Raw genomic sequence first — 19160 nt, forward strand, 5'->3', positions numbered from 1 at the left:
GCTTGGCTATTACCTTCTTTCTAACCTCCTCAGACAACTCTCTGGTTTTCCATGTTCAGTGTGATACACACAGTAACACAAAACATAAGAGTGAGTACTTTTCTCCATTTAAACTGGCTGAATGAGTGATAATGCGATTGAAGACACCTGTGATACTAATTAAAAGATAATTGTCTGCTTGAGGTATCACTACAATATAATTATTTCATATAACTTCTAAAGGGTATCGATAATATTGTCCAGGCCATTTTAGAATGTCTTTACAGAATAAGCAAGAATTCAGTTCTTTTCACAGTTTTTTTGTTTTTTTTGTTTGTTTGTTCCACTGCAAACCAAAGACATTAATGTATGGATGACAAATATCTTTTCATTTCAACATTTTTCAGGGCAAATGGTGCATTATTTGAATAAAATGCAAAGGTACCAATACTTTCGTCCACATCTGTAAATGTGACAACATTCTTCAATTGTGTTGCTTTGTTTCAGAAGTGTAATTGGTATTATTTCTTGTGTAAGAAACTGATACTTATAAAATTGTAAAAAATGCTTTAAAGATTAGGCTGTTATCTTAAACAACAAAACTTACATAGATTAAATAAGTTTGGGACAATGTTCCACTTATCAATGTTTTTGCTGCCCTTATGCTATATCAAACTTGTAAAAAACTAATTAACCATAATATTTGAATTACCTAGCTTGTAGGCCACTATGATTCTAATATTCTCATTACTTTTTGCATAATGTATCAGTGGCTATTTGCAAATTTTAGTGATTTCCTGCAAGCCCAAGTCTCTTTGACAGTGGTTTTCAACCTAACACTGATACTGGAAATTAAAACCCAGGCAGGTTACATGCATCCCCAGCACAGCTGACAAGCAGTCGATCAAACAAACTTTCCAAGATAGAATGCTTAAAATGGGTTAATTCCTACCTATGAATTCCTTCCTGATTTTGTCCCTGAACCGCAGGTCTTCGGCTCCTAGGATGAGGGTGTTGATGACACTCAAGAGGGTGACCATGTAGGGCACGTTGTCTGTGGAGTGGAGCTCGTTCATGATTACACTGAACCGATAGAGCTGCATTTTTACACTCTGTCAGAACAAGCAAAAAAATAAATATATATATGACAGACTTAATGTGCATCACCAGAATCATCAAACACTGTTTATTCAAATAAACTGTGTCATTAGAACATTTCCATTATGCATTATAAAAATATATATTTTTATGCAGGCTTTAGATCATCTTGACAAGTAAGCGTTTATCTATTTTTTTATTTACTTTGCAAGTATGATTGCTAGTGAAAACGTTGTTATTTATTTCCGTTCTTCCCCTAGATTTCCAAAAGGATTAATGTTACACTTCACATGATTCAATTACAATTGGAGGTAGCCAGCTGTAGCAAACACTAGGGGGCAGCCTGGTGTAATGCTGTGCAGCCAAAGCAGAATCGTTTTCATTCATTTTAAAGACTAACATCATGAGATACCCAAATAGCTACCCAGTTTTCACTTTTGCGTGAATGTTACACAGATACTATCAGATGTATGATTGTGTAGGGCCCTACAGTTGTGGGCAGTGTGTCATACTTGCCTTGTAATGTTCCAGAGCATCTAAGGCCAAGTTGTGCCCATCAGCAGAGTACATACAGAGAGCAGCCAGCAGCTCAAAGACCTGCTTCTTCACCATTGTGTTTGAGGTGTCCAGAGCTGGAAGCAAGAATATTCATACAGTTAATGTTTCTCACCTTCTTTGTGGCATCTTTAACTTCATTGCATCTTTGAATTTGACCAATGTTAATAATGAGCACAATTATCTTCTAGTAGGAAAGGCATTAAAATAACATCTCATTAACTTGTTTGAGAATTGGTTTATTTATTAATCACTCCTGAAACTTTAGATGCAGGAAAGAACATGGTTAAAATATTTTACCAGTTAAAATACTCCACCCAGTCTCACTTCTCATGGTCAAAGGAAAAAAGTTTGGTTGCCACAAAAATCTGAAATCAATTTCAAAACCTTTCAATGACTTTCTCACAATTTGTTTATCAGAACACACATATAAAATTATCAGAAACCTTTTAATGGGACTGAAAGAGGCAGAGCTCAACATTTGGGCCTAGCTTATGTCCTCTCTGTTCTACCAGCAGTGTCTAGAGATGGCTCCTCATATACCCTGTAGTGGCTTGCTCTGGGCATAAGTATTGATAAGCCATTCAGAGCATGTGATTGAAGTCATCAGTCTCATCAGCAAAGACTTTGTTGCCCAATTGGCAAGTGGATTGGGGAAAAACCTAATATTTCAAAATAACTCTGACGATAAGCACGAAAAATAAAGTGAAAATCAATATCTGCCCAAATTGGATTCACTAAAAAATCATTAGGAATCTTGATATATGTAGCTCAATATAGAGCTGACTATACTTCAAGTCCAACTTCCAGCATCCAATAATGAAGTAATACATATCGCCTTTACAAATACAAATAACAGACTAGACAAGACGTATACCAAAGATAAGATCAAATCCAATAGAAGTTTTTCAAATGTAGCCTCAACGGAACAATATATTTTAATGTTATCTCAAAACTGGTGCAAGCAATCATTTTATGCTTGTTCCAAAAAATATCCCGCCTCCCCAGTTTGAGTCTGTACAAGTTACACTTATTTACAGAAAACACATTTGTAAAGATAGACAGCATGCTATAACAGAGTATAGATCACATTACAAAATAAAGGCTCGTGCTTTTTCTGTGTCAGCCAACTTTTTCTACCAGTCTCCCCTTGTCCTGTAGGAAGTCCTGTTTTTGAGGGTTTAGTGACCCTGTTCAATTCCCACAGAGAGGACATTTAGGGAACATTTATTCTGAATTAAAAGGGACTCTGTTCCTTAACTCAGTGTGAGTGAGAGATGTAGCTTTGGATTGATCTCCATCTATTCAGCTTAGTAGGAACAATTGTTTCCAACCCAACAAAAGGCGCTATTCATGATTTTCTATGTAAACAAGCACCACAATCCCCCGCGCCCGTTGTTTGAACTTTTGGGGGTTTCTGTGTGGAAATCACTGTTTTTTTAGGCTATTTTACAAATGACAATAGATAAATTATGTAAAATTAGAGTTGAGTTCACAAACAACAGTGCAGTTCCAAGTTTGCAAGCTTGTTGTCAGACTTTTGAAGGTCAGATTTCTGCACCAACCGAGTAACTGGCTGCTGCTTGAGGATGTAACGACGTTCCTCAGAAACACAGCCTTCTGTGGTAAAACAACATTTGACTGAGCTTTTAAAAAATGTGGCTTAAGGAAGGACTCTGTCCGTCACACTGAACACACCACGGAGAAAGGTTAAGCAGCCACACCTTGCGACAGCTTGCGGACGTAGCCCTCGTTCTCCACAATGAAGTTGATGCCGCAGGAGGAATTCATGACGGCGCGCACGCAGTTGACGCAGGTGAGCTGCAGCAGGGCGTCAGCAATGCGGGAGCAGCCCCGTCCGGAGAGGCGGTCCAGGGCCTCCAAGAGGAGGTCCAGGCCATTGAGCTCCAAGAACTGCACCATCCAGGCCTGGTCACTGCCCTCCAGCCGCCGCTTCAGCCCAGAGTAGTTGACCACTGTGGGCACCTGCAGCAGCCGGATGCACAGCTCGGGATCAGCGTTCTCCAGGTTGGCCTCCAGCTGGGAGTCGGGTTCCTGGGAGCTGCTCAGCCGGTGCTTGAGGGCAGCCCATTTCTTCTGGGCTGACATGATGCTGTGTGACTTCCTCCTGAATCTGGGGGAGGACAGGAAATCATTACAATCGAGAGGCAGATTGAGTTTTTGTTGAATTAAATATAGGCGTATAGATAATTCCATAACAAATGTAAACACAGGGTGACTCACTAAGTACAGAGTATTATTTTAGATGTATTCAGGCAACTTGTTCTACAGGTGGATATCTTATGGGAGGTTTTTTCAAATCTCTTTTCTTCCGAGTTGCCTTTATTGTATTCCTTTCCATTCATTTTATTTAAACTGCTAGACAAATCTATACAATCTTCCTTTCCACTTTCCAAATGCAATATAAATAAATTAAGCATTAAAAAACGATTGAGTGCTTGATCATTAAAATATAACTGGAACATAAGTTTCCTTGTTTTGGACCTTCACAAAGTCTTCCACGTTTAGGCTCATAGTGATGTTTTTTTTCCAGCTATCATCTGAAGAGGCTCCAGCACGGAAGCATCAAGAAATATACTAGATTGTGGTACAAGGCCAGATTGGGGGATTTTCCCCTAAAGTGCCCCCAGGCAATGTGGAGGATTTGTATGGGGTGAAATCTTGGGGGATTCCAAGGTTGAAATGGATGAATTTTATTCTTATAGATATTATTGACAACCCGCACACCCCCTTTATATTATTTAAAAAACCTAAAACCAGGTTTCTGTTAAAAAAAAATCATTTAAAAATTGTAGGGGGAAAATGTGATTGTGAGGATTTTGAGGACCAGTTTAGGGTGACATTAAGGATCTCCTCCTTATTGAAGCATTTGCAAGGTAAATAGAAAACATAAAACCACCAAGGATGCAAAAATAAATGGAAGATACTATAATCTGAATTGTCCCAGTCGCATATCAATGTGTAATGTTTGTTAGCATCAGTTTTCTAGGTTCAAACTAACATCAACTCTATAAATGATCATTTGAACAATTCCAGGCATGGGGGAACTGAAATCATGCCGTAATGGAGATCTCTCTCTAGTGGCAGCCATTATTTCCATAGGGAACCTACAGTACTGTGAGTGAAGGGTGAATCTGAGTAGCTAATCCTCTTCATATAAACCGAGCATCACACAGAACACAAACAATGAAAAGCCAGGTGTTTCCAAAGTCACTTAACCAGTCTGTTAGTATGCAGAGGATGTTGTCAGACATTCCTTCCTGTAGTTAGATCTGAATGCTCAGATGGAAGTAGGAAGCTTGAACTACCAACCAAGAGAGAGATGCCACTGAAGATATTTTAGCTGCACATGCAACAATGAGGGCAGGCATTACATCATACAATCAGTACTTTCAGATCTGCAATTACTGCTTTCCTTTAACATCGCCAAAAAAGATGCTCTGCAACAAGATTTCAAAAGACAGCTGACACTGAAAAAAAAAAAAAAAAAAGAATCATGTAAAATGCTATTTTTAGGAAAATCTAAACAAAGTAGCAATAACAAACACTAGCCTCTGGCACTTGAGGAGTCACCCAAGTAAGTTTGAAATCCCATTAAGATCTGGGCACACCATTGACGTATTGAATTAAATTGCCACGCAGTAGGCTTGTTTCAATTGTGTTCTGTTGAAAACTGCACACAGAGAAAATGAAAACTCGGCACATTCAGAAATGAACGAAACACCCGCTGCCCTCTCAGCACTGTCTGTGCCAAAACTGCTGTCCCATCCTCATCCCTCCCTATTTAGGGATGGGAAGCAAAGTTGGCTATTTGGAGCAAATAAATAGAAACACATTCGGCAGAGTATATTGCAGAAAAACATTCACTTTCATAGATGCCTAGAAATAGCTTTTTATTTATTTTTGTACGAGCACCTCCATAACGTATGAAGGCAAAGGTAAAATAAGTACGTTGCAGCCTGAATTCCACTTTTTCACGACATTTCAAAACATCAGTAGCTTTATCTCTACATGATGTCATAAAGCAGACAGTAGTGCTTGTTTTGATTTGATGTCTGTCACGGGAAGTTCTGCCATACTGAAAGACACATCAGGTCACAGCCGGTTCACTTGTATTTCAAATCAAGCCATTTTAAATTTGTTTGACACAAGACAGCAAAACTTTGCACAAGTGCACCGCTTCACTCAGTCCCGGACAGCTACAACTATGAAGTGAACGTGCATGGGTTAACAGCTTCAGGAATGTTGGTGAAGGAAAATAAATACCCACCCATCTGCAACTTCCTCTTAAGTCATGCAGAAAATACAAAAATTAGGAAAGAAGAACACACATAAAATATTGCTCAACACTTTATGACTATGAAAGGAACTGGAGTGAAACTTCTTCACTCAATGGTTGTAGATGCACTGCAAGCAACATTTCATTTCAATATCTATGAAATGTTATTTAAAGTCATATACAATAGGCAAGAGGTCATAATAGGTCAGATTAAGGTACTTAGTAAGCCTGTACTTCCCATACCAGAGCTGTGTGCCATACACGGTTGAGTACAGCAATTACTGGACAAAAAAAATAAACAAAAGCAGGATAACACACCTTGTCTGGCTGGTACCTGGGGATTGGGCAGTTGTTCAGCCCACATCTGTGTTGGATTACTGTGTATGTGTGCAACCAGCCAGACTTTGGAATCTGAACCATTTCAATAAACAAGCTGCTGGGTTTCACAATGCAACGCGAGACTCAAACTGCAGCTACGGATAACATTGATATACAGATTTAAGTTCAAATCATATTGTGGCTTCTGTTAGTATCAAGTGTTGTTATAAAAACGCTAAAATCACAGCAGAAAAGGTATTCCGTGTTTGGGGGACAATTACCCAGATAAATACGGTTCTGACATCATAACTACAAACAGTACCAACACAAGCTGCCACACTTACACTAAGAGCAGCAAGAATGAAAGGCTACAGTACAAGAAACAGTACATCTCTCTGTCTTGTTAATCAGATTTATGGGATGTGTTCTAGTCAAAAGACTTTTCTTCTGAAGAGTTAAATGCTCTATAGGTGTACTTCACACACAGCTGGCACTGTCACACTAGGGAAAATGAGTGATAATAAGTGTGTGGGATAGGTGTCAAAAACATGTCTTTCCCCACCCCCTCTGTTAATGCCACAACATGCAGTCTTTCGCTCAGAATATTTTCCCCACATGACCTCTTAAGAAAAGCTACACATGGTCAGAACCAATCACTTTAACGGAGACTTATATGTGGCACAACCGTGTTTTGAACAGAAAGCAAGATCAAAACAACAGGAAAACAGGCTTTATACAGGAGTCTCACACACACACAGACAACATCGAATACACATTCTCAGCCAACACATACACAAGTCAAATGTTAGCACAATCGTTTATTCCCATATTTCTTAAACTTTAATCGCTGTTCCCTATACAAATTCCAGGAATGAATGGATTATCACTTTAAACCTCATCTTTGAGTTGTTCAATAAACTACAAAGGTAAATCTAACCTACAGACTAATTCCCGGAGAGTGTGACCCAAAACCAGACAACTATGGGAGGCTCTTTGCTTGGCCCTCCAATTTCCTCATCAGTCATTGGAAATACATTGTCACTGTGCAGAGCTTAACATTTTTAAGGAATGTGCTGTAGCTAAGGGGCTGTAAACTATTTCCACAACAGACAATTGGTGCCAATATAAACTCTGTACAGTCCGATTGCCACTCAGCTGTTAAAATGTGCAGGCACAGCTCCTCTCTGTTCATCACAGTAATTCCACATTGGGCAGTGGCACACAGAGGCCCCCTCAGTTGCATGACAATTGAGAACACCCAGGGCCTAATTGGTTGCCTACAAGACATCCAACTGAATGGCGGCTTTGCCCGAGAATCTGAGGAATGTGATTTTTTTTTCTGCTCAATTAATCTTGTCACATTAGACAGATACAAGGTGGTCAACGAGGTGGTTCACTTTCTGAATGTTTGCATTATTGCACTGACTGACTCTGTGTCGGCTATTAGAGAGAACCTGTTACATCAACACCACGACTGATGCCTCTGGAAGCTTTTAAAACTGGCTCGCTCCATCCGAAAAACAGATCCATCTTTCCATGTCACAGTCCATGTCACAGAGTTAGCTGAAGTTGTTTCCTCAAACCGATCTTCCTTTAAACTGCTGCTGCAGGTTATCAGATATTGGAAGACATTAACCTTCCCACTGTACTCTAGGGATATATGTGAATTCTCCCCTTCTTGGACTCTGTCCTCACTTTAATCCATATGAATAACACTAAATACTGAATACTAAATACTAAAGTCTCTCCTGAACAATATCACTATTCGTATTTTTTGACCAAATTTCTTATTCATTCATATGATTTGCAGGACTTTCAATGTCAAGATGATATTGAACATTTTAGGTTTGTTTGTTTAGTCATCAACATTATAAAACTCTCCGTTACACAACGCAGGTATTTGAACTGAAATCGTTTCTTAAACTGCTGTGGAAGTAGAGAGTAATTTGCCAACTAAATTAAAATCCAGTCCTTCAACAAACACAAAGCATATTTATTTAACGACGGCTTGATGTTAGTTCTTTGTTTAATAACTGATTGTGGACATATATAATCGAGTCGAGGTAGGTATGCTTTCCAGGTCCGCCTTATTCCTTTGAATACCCAGCCAAAGTAAATAAAGAGACGAGAAACTATTTGAAATGACTATAAATAAAGTGCTTTTCTTACAACTAGTACAGGTTTGTGAATCTGCATGCCTTGACAGGGTCCCGATCAATCCACAATAACTGCTGGGACTAAATTCTTGCAACCTTAAAGACTGCATGCTTGTTTCTTTGATGTACTTTCAGTCACCGAGTCCATTGGGAAAAAAGTCAGAGATCCACGGCGTTCCTATTGTGGAACTGTGGCTTAAATCAGGAAACTCACACATCAATGCACAATGATCGGTGCCTGCACAGTGACGGCAGGCTGTCTTATCTCCCTGTGCTATCAATTGCACAGCTGCCATTTCAGCAATTGTGTGAACGCTATTACATAAGTGTCTGGTAAACATTGACTTTTGTGGAAATATCATATTAAGTGTTGATGCGTATTAATGCTCCTGATCTGGTAGGGTTGACCATAAACTCTTCATTCTGTAAAAAAAATCTGTCAGGCGAGTCATCATAAGGGGAGACTGTTTAAACTGTGGGGGGTCTGTACAGCCAGTGCCAAGCTTCTGTTCCAGAAGATAACATCTGTATTAGCATTTCTGAGAAACGAGTTTGGGCTTATCTGTGGAGACACCAGGCATGCTTCCTCTGCTAAAGGTCACAGACAGACAAGGCCTGAGCAGTAACTACCTGCTTCAATGCTGACAATGACAAGACCATGCTTTTGTGGCCTGACATTGTAAGAGTATTCCAACTGCAAAACTGAATAAAGGGCACTTTTGTATTGGGTAGCTTGGCCTTGGCTGTTGGACACACAGCACTATATCCATATCACGGATGTGATAAATCGGAGAATATGAATCAATTCCACTATTTTCGAGAGGATGCGTCTCCTAAAAGGGCAAGGTTCAATACCTGAACGACACTTCAGACAGGTGGCTGGGTAAACACATCTTTCCAGTCAGTATACAAATGCAAACAAATAACAATCGGCTATCTGAATATCTTGTGGAGAAGTATATGAGCTTCTGCTGGCTCAAAATGATTGTTTTCTTAAACAAGAATGCACATGACTTATTAAAACATATCCAAACACACACACACACACACACACACACACACACAGCCATATACCACAGTTGGCAGCCTCCTTTCTAGATTAAAAAACAAAAACAAAACAGAATTCCTTCATGAGAAGTGTTAATTTCCTGATAATTGGTATTCGAAAATACTAAAAAAACAAGTTTCCAAAGAGCCTGAAACAATAACCACAGTCAAAGTCAAACATGCACAAAACAAAGATAACCAACATCCATTTACTGCAAGGGAGTGATAATGGGTTCCATTTCTCATAACAGCTTTATTTTCCAGAATTCATCTGGACATGCACATGTGGAACGTTTCTATCAGCCACGAAAGTCGTGGACAAAACCTTTATCTCCACAGTATTTTTATCCCTACTAGACATACAGTGTCAAAAGATAGAACAAACACAAACAAAATTGTACTTGAAATAAAGCATGCATCTGTAGTTCAAACAGCTCAACAAAAAGTTATGGGTTGAATTTTCTTGGAAAAACTAGAAAAGCATTGTGTAGTAAAAGATTTGATAATTCTGTCACAATTACTTGGTCTGTCAAATTTGTGTTCTAGATCATATTTCAACAACGACACCTCAGTGTGCGCAGGGATGAAACCAGACCCATTTATAAATGGAATAGGAATACAATCCTTTACATCTGAACGGGAAAGTGATTACTCTATAAGGTGGCGGCATAATCTAAAGACTGATCTACTCTGGCAACAGATTAATCTATAATCTATAAAAACTATGTGTGAAATCTATTCTCATTTTACCTAACCAGCTAGGGCAGTCTTTATCTAGCCAACAATCATGAGAAGGTCCACCTGATGAATCTGATAACAGGGCTTCTTGAAATGTCTGCAACTTCACAAGTTATTATACCTAATTGTACACAGTTCCTGGGTGATGTTCTCCTTACAGGACCAACTTCAAATGCATTTGATTTCTATAGATTAAAGAGTAAAGTCCTCTTAATCACTCTGCCGCCTCCCAGCTCCAGATCCTTGAATATGTATATATCCCTTCTCCTTCCCCACACACTTCTTCTGCTGGGCCCTTGACAGTACTTTCCCATATCTTTACTGCCTTCCCTGCTGGCCCATTCACCTCCCTTGTCCTGCTGCGATGGAACCAGCTATCATCTATTGCCTCAATACTTCCAGATTATGGAAATGGAGGCAACATATGACATTTTTCACAGTTCTTTGCACCTTTATTAAGTGACTGTGGATATTATTTCATCGTTAGTGTCTAGTTAAATCACTGGACATTACATTTCATCCTCAAGCAGCTGTCAGAGGTTTAAGAAAAGCAGCTTTTATTGTCCATGGTTTGTGTAAATCCTTTACAACTATTGGAAACCTATTTGTAATATAAGAACATAATGGTTACTAACTACAGGAGTCCTTTGAAGCTGCTTCGCTCGTTAATTGATTCACAGGGTGTAACCTACTGATGCATCAGTACCCTCAACTTACCCAGTTATTTGGTCACTCTGGTGGATTGAAGATACCTTATGTCTAATGCAGAAAGCTTTCTCTCTGTCTGGTTTTCATTCCTAGGCTTGATAGGCTGACTGACCGGCATGAGAATTCTAGGAATGTGGTCTCCTGATAGGCTAATCAATTAAGTGCCTGGGTGTGGGCACTGCAAAGTAAAGGGACTGAGCATGCAGACTTAAGGTAAGTAAGCTCTGATCAGAGGCTTTCACAGCTGATAGTTGGCATTGCGAGAGAGAGAGAGAGAGAGAGAGAGAGAGAGAGAGAGAGAGAGAGAGAGAGAGAGAGAGAGAGAGAGAGAGAGAGAGAGAGAGAGAGAGAGAGAGAGAGAGAGAGAGAGAGAGAGAGAGAGAGAGAGAGAGAATATATATAAACAAAATATGCAGATATCTGTGTTTGAAATGGCGATTAGGCCATTGTTTTTACATGCCCTTTACATTTCATGTTATTCTCACATTAAAGAGTGCTTATTATGTACCGGCTTGGAAAAGCATGTCAGAGATAATAATAAGAGACTTAAAAAATAATAAAACAAATTATTTTAATCCTCCTCTAATGCAGAGCTACATTCCTGTTCTCTCGTCCAAATCTTAGGTGCCATTTTTTTTTTTAATTTTAGCATCTGTTCAAAGCATGAGCAAATCCATTAGCCAGGCCACTGGGGCTCTTGGGTAGTCTAGTTTTGTGGTCTTGACAACAAGGTCAGGAAAGACTGTACCAAAGATGTGGCTGCACTCTGCTGTGAGGATGAGACCAGTAAATTTCAGCATAACTTTGTTTTGGGTTCCCCAAAGAGTTCAAAACACTCAGATAATGAGGTGGACTGTTTTAAAGACCACTTTCATAATCCAAAATGGTCCAATCCCCAGTGTGATTGACTTTAGCCCAAGTCTTGATTTTTAGGGCAAAAGAAGCACACCAATGTAATTATGCAGATAGTTTGAGTAGGTCTACATCATTTGTGTTTGTTTCTTTATGATCGACATCACCAAAAGACAGGACTACCACAAGACTCGCATGAACATGTTTGGAACACATACCACTTATTTCCCTATTATTATTTATATTATTTCCATATGTTAAACATTTTGTCATTGTTCATGATGGAGATTAGCAAATATACACTCTCAGTACTTAAGCTAACTGGCAGATGGTCACCGATGCCAGGCAGTGCCAAAGTGCGAAACTCGTTAGTATGAATCCAGACTAAAACTATATTTTCTTTATTATTATTTTTAATATTATTTGAGTTTAACACTAAGACGATTGTAGCCTATACTTTGGAAGCAGCCCCAAGACATTTTTTAAGAACTATGTAAAACGAAATTATTTTTCTGTATCTAACAAAATCTGTTAATCATAATTATTCTACCGACAGGCCAAATATCACTTTAATTCTCAAATCATGATTTGGATCTGTACCCCAATCATTATTGTCGGTCTTAGTTCGAGTCTGTTCCATTGCATAAATCAATAATATGTGACTAGTTACTGCAACAATGCATCTGGGGATTTTCTTCACTGTGCTGAATCCATGCTTGTTCTCCAGTCTGAATTTCATCCTGTGCCAATTCATTGGATTTCTCTATGCAACACAAAGTCAGAAATTCCTATGACTCAGACTTTGCAGACACACCAATTCACTCTGCTTTACCACAAAAAGCTATGTGTCCCTACCCTGCTGACTTGAAGCACAGTTATAGAAGGTCCAACAAATCAAATACTGATTATTGTTTTGCACGATCATATTTGTTTTTAACCCTTTAAAGATACCACCGCAAGCAAACAAACTCATACAGCAATGTACTGCGTATAGGATGTGACTAACGGTTTAAAATGTGAACAGCATTTGTAATAACTGGATAGAGTGCCAATAACATGGGGAAAAAAAAAAAGCAAAACATGGTATTCAAAATCTGGAACACTTATTATTAAAAAAAGCTCAAAACTATTGCTTTATTGATATATAATAACATAACACTTTGTCTTTACAAGAGTAACATTCACACGTTAAAAAGCAAAAACAGTGTTTCTTAGCTTTCACCGTATTATAAACTTAATCTTACCTGGTTTAGAGGATTATGCCATAAAGACAGTGTCTCCGGGGTTGAGCTTTCAGGTCCAGTGTTTTAACAGCGCAGGCGACTCCACGTCTCTCGCAGCTCCTGTGTTCTGCACGGGTGTGACGGCGGGCGCGTTCTCCCTGCGCAGATGTGCACAGTTCTGCGCACATCTGCAGAATCCCACGACGCCATTGGCGGAGCAGCGCAGGACTGCGGAAATCTGCGCTACTGCAACGCGACCAATGTTTCTCGTACAGCTGCCCGGCTCCTCCCTCCCTGCCTGCCCGCCCGAATTCCAGCAGCAGGAATGCGGGTTGGATACAGTCCTGTGGAGCTATCCAGCTGCGCTAACTGAACATTTAGCTTGTTTATGATTATGATTGTGATTATGTTTCATGGTGATTTATGATAAACTAACTACCTTCCAAAATGTTACGATTTCATCTGACTTTTAATCCCCCTGCGGTCAAGCACAATCAATCACGGTTCACATTATTTCAAGGTATCTCTTGCCATTTAACCCAAGCGCATCCGGCTATGCCACAGGGAAATTGTCCAGTTATAGTCTGTTAACCAATTTTAAGATGCTGAGTAACTTTATAGTATGGCATGGTTCAAGACAGAAATATTATCATTATTGGAGGATTTTCAAAAATTGGTGACCATGGTCCTGCATTACTAAAATACTTCCATTGAAAAATACAATCAAACCAACCAATAGATGGGGTAGGAAACCATTAATTGTATTTCTAAATATCAGTAAATTACAGGAAACATGAACTACTTGTACGCAGTCTTTCAAAACTCCTGAGGGGTAATCATATTCATCCTTTAATTAAACATGGCACCCCCCTAGCTGCTGCAAAAGGTTATTTTAAGGGTTGCATTAAGACTAACACCCAACATGAATCCTACACTACTTGTCTGTTGCACTTGTTAAATTGCAGCACAGCCAATGTGTGAGCAATGTATTTAACTCCCACACAGAAGGTATTACATAAAGTGTTTTTTCCTGTGTTTTTACCAAAGAAATATTGCAGATACCATGTATCCCCATTCGGTTGGTGGTTTCAAGAACTATTTCCTAGTTTACCCTTGTTTATCACTAGTTCTGCATCTTTTAATGAAAGAGGATAATTTACATTATTTTAACCATTTGCCAGTCGTTGAATCCCATAAAGTATGTGTAATATGCAGATCTTTAATAGAGCAATGCATGCAGCTTCAAATGTGTGGTGCTGGACATTCATGTGTGGTGATTAATATTCTGTGGGTCAGCTGAATTTATTTTGTTAGGAGGAATTATTGTCTTGTTATTTCCTCTGATTTCTCCAGTTCCTCTCTCAATAGCCTTCCATTGTAATTGTTGTCAAGTTTTCTGAAGGTTTTAACTTTCAACCTGATTCTCATAATACAGATCACAAATTAATATCCTTCCTGTCTTCACAAAAAGTATAGGTATGTATTTAGGCTTGTGCTGATGAAATCTGTAAAGCAAGCTAGTTACACAGCTTATGGCTGTTAATAATGTCACTGTTTGTTTTGATACTTCTGGAGGTTTGATGAGTCAATTGCCAACAATTACTGGAAAATGTCAGGATAAAAAAAAGAGAACATTTCAATGTACATAATAACTTCCGAGGAACAGCCCTAATGAAATCTGTCTGTGACTGTACTGACACACCTTAATTAAAATAAAACTGAGAGGAAGGGTGGGGAAAGGTGTGTCTGAGGTTGAAATTCATGAAGCACATGTTTAATTGCATCAGAGCTCTCATGTGGCCTTTAGTCACCTGCCAATCTTTAAGCCCCCAGAACCCATTTTAATGCAAAGTGCAGGCTATTGCACAACATAAAATGTGAGCAGTTATGGGAAAAACAGCGGGATTCCAAAACCTATAAAGGAACATGAACAATAATTTAATTTTAATATGATGAGAACCAAATCTGTGGCTGATTGTAACCCCCTAAAACACCCAATTTAATGAAAATTCACAAAGATTTGTTTAGGATGCAACTCAAGTTTCAAAGTTTCTCAACTCAAGAGAGTCAAATTCCATGTGATTTACATGTTCTCAAAGAGTAATGTCTTTAGCCACAGAAACAATACCACTGCTTGTTGTGGGTACAAAAACATCTTTAAAGCTTAAGAGAAACATATATTAAGTTCAGTACTAAATCTCTCATTAGATTATTTTGAATTGGGATTGTTTATCTTTCAGTAATTCAGTGCACAAAACGTGAAATATCATTAATATAAAATTAATACATTGTCCCACTGGCATTCAGGCCACTATTAATGATATTTGAGACCCATATATTGGGAGTTGTCTGTCCTTCAGAAGCCAGTGAAATGCTTTCCTCTTTTGAGTTGGACTCAATGAATCATTTATACTACTGTCTAGTTACTTGAGCTACAGTTTCACTTGCGTTTGCAATTGATGGAAATGCTTAAATGGACTCTAATGGACTTTTCAGTGCAAATAATTAAAGTGGAAAAGACCCAATTAGTTAGTATTTACTGCATGTGGATTAACACATTAATATCTGGATGTGATCCTTAACAGATTGAGCCAAAACATGTGTAGTATCACAGTATAAGTAAAATGTCAAAATAGTAGTATGAACACATTAGACATTTCTTCTAAAAACGTGATATGTGATATGATGCGCTTCTTTGAAATATCACTTTGTGGCCCTTCAGCAGCAGTGATGAGGAAGCCAGGGGGTTGCATGATCAACAAGCCACCGCAATAGTTTAAGATTGAAACCCCAGTGTTCCTGACCTTGCATTCACAATCCGCTTTTAAATGAAGATGCTGTGAGGAGTACATGGAGAAGTCTTTTCACACCCAAAAACGAGAGTGAACATATTGCAAATCGCTCTTAACTCCCCAAATCTCAAGAACTGCAGAAAACACTTATGACAAAGCTTTCCAAAGAGATCTTAATCACAAAATACTTTTCTTATTGCACAAAGCATACCTGTCAAGTATCTTCAAAACATTATATAAATCAGGCATTTTTTTGTATATTTTGGATATGATTTCAGATGGTTGTGCTATTCACACAGGCCTAAATATAATGTCACTATTATTTGCCCTTTGCTTCACAGATCCCCTCATGGGAATGGAGTCCAAAGTGGGAGAAGCAGCTTGTTTTGTCCTCAAGATCTTCCACAGCCTGACCTCCGCTTTCTTCACATGCCTTCAGAAAAACATCAGACTGGCATGCTTCCCATAACGTTACAGTACAATAAACCATCCAATGTGGTGTGGAAGCTCTCCTGAATATGAAACCCACTGAGGATTAACATTCATTTACAACAAAGCTTCTGGTCAAACACTTCTGTATCAAATATCGTTACCTTTAATTTTACCTAAAATATTTCAGTTTTAATATTGTGGTATGCAGGGGCTCCAAATATTGTTTTTAATGTACTTTACAAAACCGGTTTAATATATATAATTATAAACAACCTGGTTTTAATACAACTTTGGTCAACAACATACATACAGAATTTATAGCTGTGTTTTGTGTTACACGGCTAACCTAACATATATCTTGTAGTACAATTAGGAGTAAGCAAACACGTGAATAATTGGAACTAAGTAAAGTTAAACAAAAGTGCTGTTGTTGGCTTGATCCCAAGCGGGCCTTTCCTATTTTATTTCCTTCTGTTCTGTTGCAGGAAGTCTCAAACAATTGCTTATCTCCTTACAGCAGCTAAGACACTCTAAGGCAAATTGGGCTACATTTTCTATACATATTTAAGACATTATGTTATATTAAGAGGTATATGAAAGTTCTCCCAGTAGGTTCAGGTAAACAATCTTAATTGTATTACTATAAATGCTAGTGGTTCCTTTACTGTCTAATGCAATTATCACTATACATGCAATATCTGTATCCTAGAAGCAATGAATATTAGTTAAAGTAATGTTTATCTGTGATTACTTTAAAAAAGTAACTAACTAACAAACAAACAAAAAGACAATCACATTTTTCCCTGCAACCTTTTTCTGTTTGTACTTCACAAAATCAAATCCAAACTCTATTAATGAATGCATTATCTATCTATCTATCTATCTATCTATCTATCTATCTATCTATCTATCTATCTATCTATCTGTTTATATATAAGGTTTTAAACAATGCTATCGATTCATTTGACAACATTTAAGTAAATCTTTCAAGAATAAATCATCCGCCAACCATTTATCTGTCAGAGGACAAACAGCATTTACAGAACAGCTGCGGAGCGGAGGGTTCTCGGCAACGTGGGTGCAGGTAGCAGATTGCATGCAGTGGACACTTATTCGGAAACTTTCCAGCTCCGGTGAGATCTAAGAAAATGATGTGTGAAGAATTATGTGGAATTGTTTTTAACAGGGAATCTATCAAAATCATCTGCCTGTTCATGCCTGAATAAATCAACTATGAGGGCCTACTTGAAATTGTGTGGGTGGATGGAACAAAAGCTTATTCACTGGAACCCACAGGCTGATACAACCCTGTATTTTCTCCTTCACATTAGCCTCCAGTTCTTTGACACAAATCAAAATATCCAGACAAGGGATTCAGATTATGGTAAAATTGCATAATTCCCTGCAGGTATATGATGATAAGCCATGTAAATATATATAAATCATGACAAAGAATAGTAATCTGTAATATTATGATGTTTTACAGCGTTGCCTGATTAATTTATTCAAAGTTCAAACCTTTAAACCTGGTTACCAAGGCAGCTGCAGAAACCATGGCATTGGTGTTTGTAGTATCTGGACACTGAAAGGGATGATTTAACCTTAGGTAAAGAAAAGCATACTATTGGTTCTTCAAATTAAATTTTAGGAATGAAAGACAATATAGAATTATGAGTATAGATATTAAAAATACATCAATAAAATAGTATTACACCAAATATGATGTGTGACAAAACAGACACAATCTAAAATACAAGATTTTTCCCTTTTCCTTTTTGAAAGTTTCTTTGTTAAGAGGGAAGGCATAAATGTCTTGTTTTGGGAGTGATGAGTCGAGCTAACTGACAAAAGATGAAAGATACATTGTGAACAAATGATACTTAATATCTCTACACATTGTCCCTCCCATCCTTATTGAGTGAACAAAACAGCCTACACTGCAAACATCCAGTAACAGCTGGACGTTACGGGACTTAGAACTTGCTTACTGAAGAAGATAGCAGTTGGCAGGTGTTTGTCTCGCCTATCTTACAATGTATGTTTAGTTAGGGCTTTGAGGTTTGAATGGTTCAGTGAACAATTTCAATTTATAATATTTATCTCACCAGCAAACCACTTGGACTAAGAATGGAATCCTGAATATTTTACCAAATGCTTAATTAGGCATTCACTGTTGTGCATAATTGCGTTAAAAGAATGCAAATGAATTGGTCACTTTGTTCAGTGAAGATTTGTACAGTTATCAAACACATGTATATATTTTACTATTTTTCTGCTATTTATTTAAGAGATGCTTTATTGCTTAAGGAGTGATGCATTGAATAAAATATCTGGAGCTGATAATCACCTAGAATCCTGAGACTCTTTGGATAAGGGGGAGTAAAATCCACTACATTAACAAAATCAAACTTTGATATATTAAAAAATAAAGAGTTTGGAGCCTTGGTTAACACCATTTAAGAAATAATTATCAATTATTATGATTATGATTATTATTATATGTACTAAAGGATGTCTGTAATAATAAGTGACTAAGGTAACAGACACATTTGTTTGCACCATTAATCACTTTTACTTTACGTTAGCAATTATGTGGTAATTTCAGCACATTTTCTTAGTTATGTTGCCACCTAGTGTCATCTATTTCCCAAAATGTACTTTACGTTTTAAATGTATGCAGCTATGCATGTGCATTTATTTGAAATATTGCACCTTTTTTTTCTTATTTTTAAGTAAAATGTGCTAACTATGCACGCAACAAGCTATGCCAAAAAATGAGCATCTTTATTTAGACGGGATTATTTGTTGTTCTTAAAGTATATTACCCAAGACCTACAAATCCCACAATGCCCTCAGAAGATCAACAATTGCTCTGTGGGACATGAAGTCTTTCCGGTGGCATTTTCGTGCGGTTGATACGTGGGAAAAGACTGCAATTCCCAGAATGCAACACAAACGTCAA

At 38.0% G+C, this 19160-nt stretch overlaps 1 protein-coding gene across 4 annotated transcripts in view; it reads right to left on the bottom strand.

Annotated features, from left to right (window-relative positions):
- LOC136716787 (inverted formin-2) overlaps nt 1-13210 on the bottom strand; it is a 35583-nt gene extending 22373 nt beyond the window's left edge. For 3 of the 4 annotated variants that reach the window (XM_066694172.1, XM_066694171.1, XM_066694170.1), the window contains exons 1-4: nt 12996-13207; nt 3357-3766; nt 1594-1709; nt 932-1091 (exon numbers count right to left, since the gene is read on the bottom strand). In XM_066694172.1, coding sequence (XP_066550269.1) covers nt 932-1091; nt 1594-1709; nt 3357-3741 — 661 coding nt within the window. In that variant the 5' untranslated portion in view covers nt 3742-3766; nt 12996-13207. Of the gene's footprint in view, nt 1-931; nt 1092-1593; nt 1710-3356; nt 3767-12995 lie in introns of all 4 variants that reach the window. The other variant, XM_066694173.1, reaches the window with a different exon arrangement.
- Between the last annotated feature and the right edge of the window lie 5950 nt (nt 13211-19160).

The sequence above is a fragment of the Amia ocellicauda genome, chromosome 21, assembly GCF_036373705.1.
Source record: "Amia ocellicauda isolate fAmiCal2 chromosome 21, fAmiCal2.hap1, whole genome shotgun sequence".
NCBI classification, from domain to species: domain Eukaryota; kingdom Metazoa; phylum Chordata; class Actinopteri; order Amiiformes; family Amiidae; genus Amia; species Amia ocellicauda.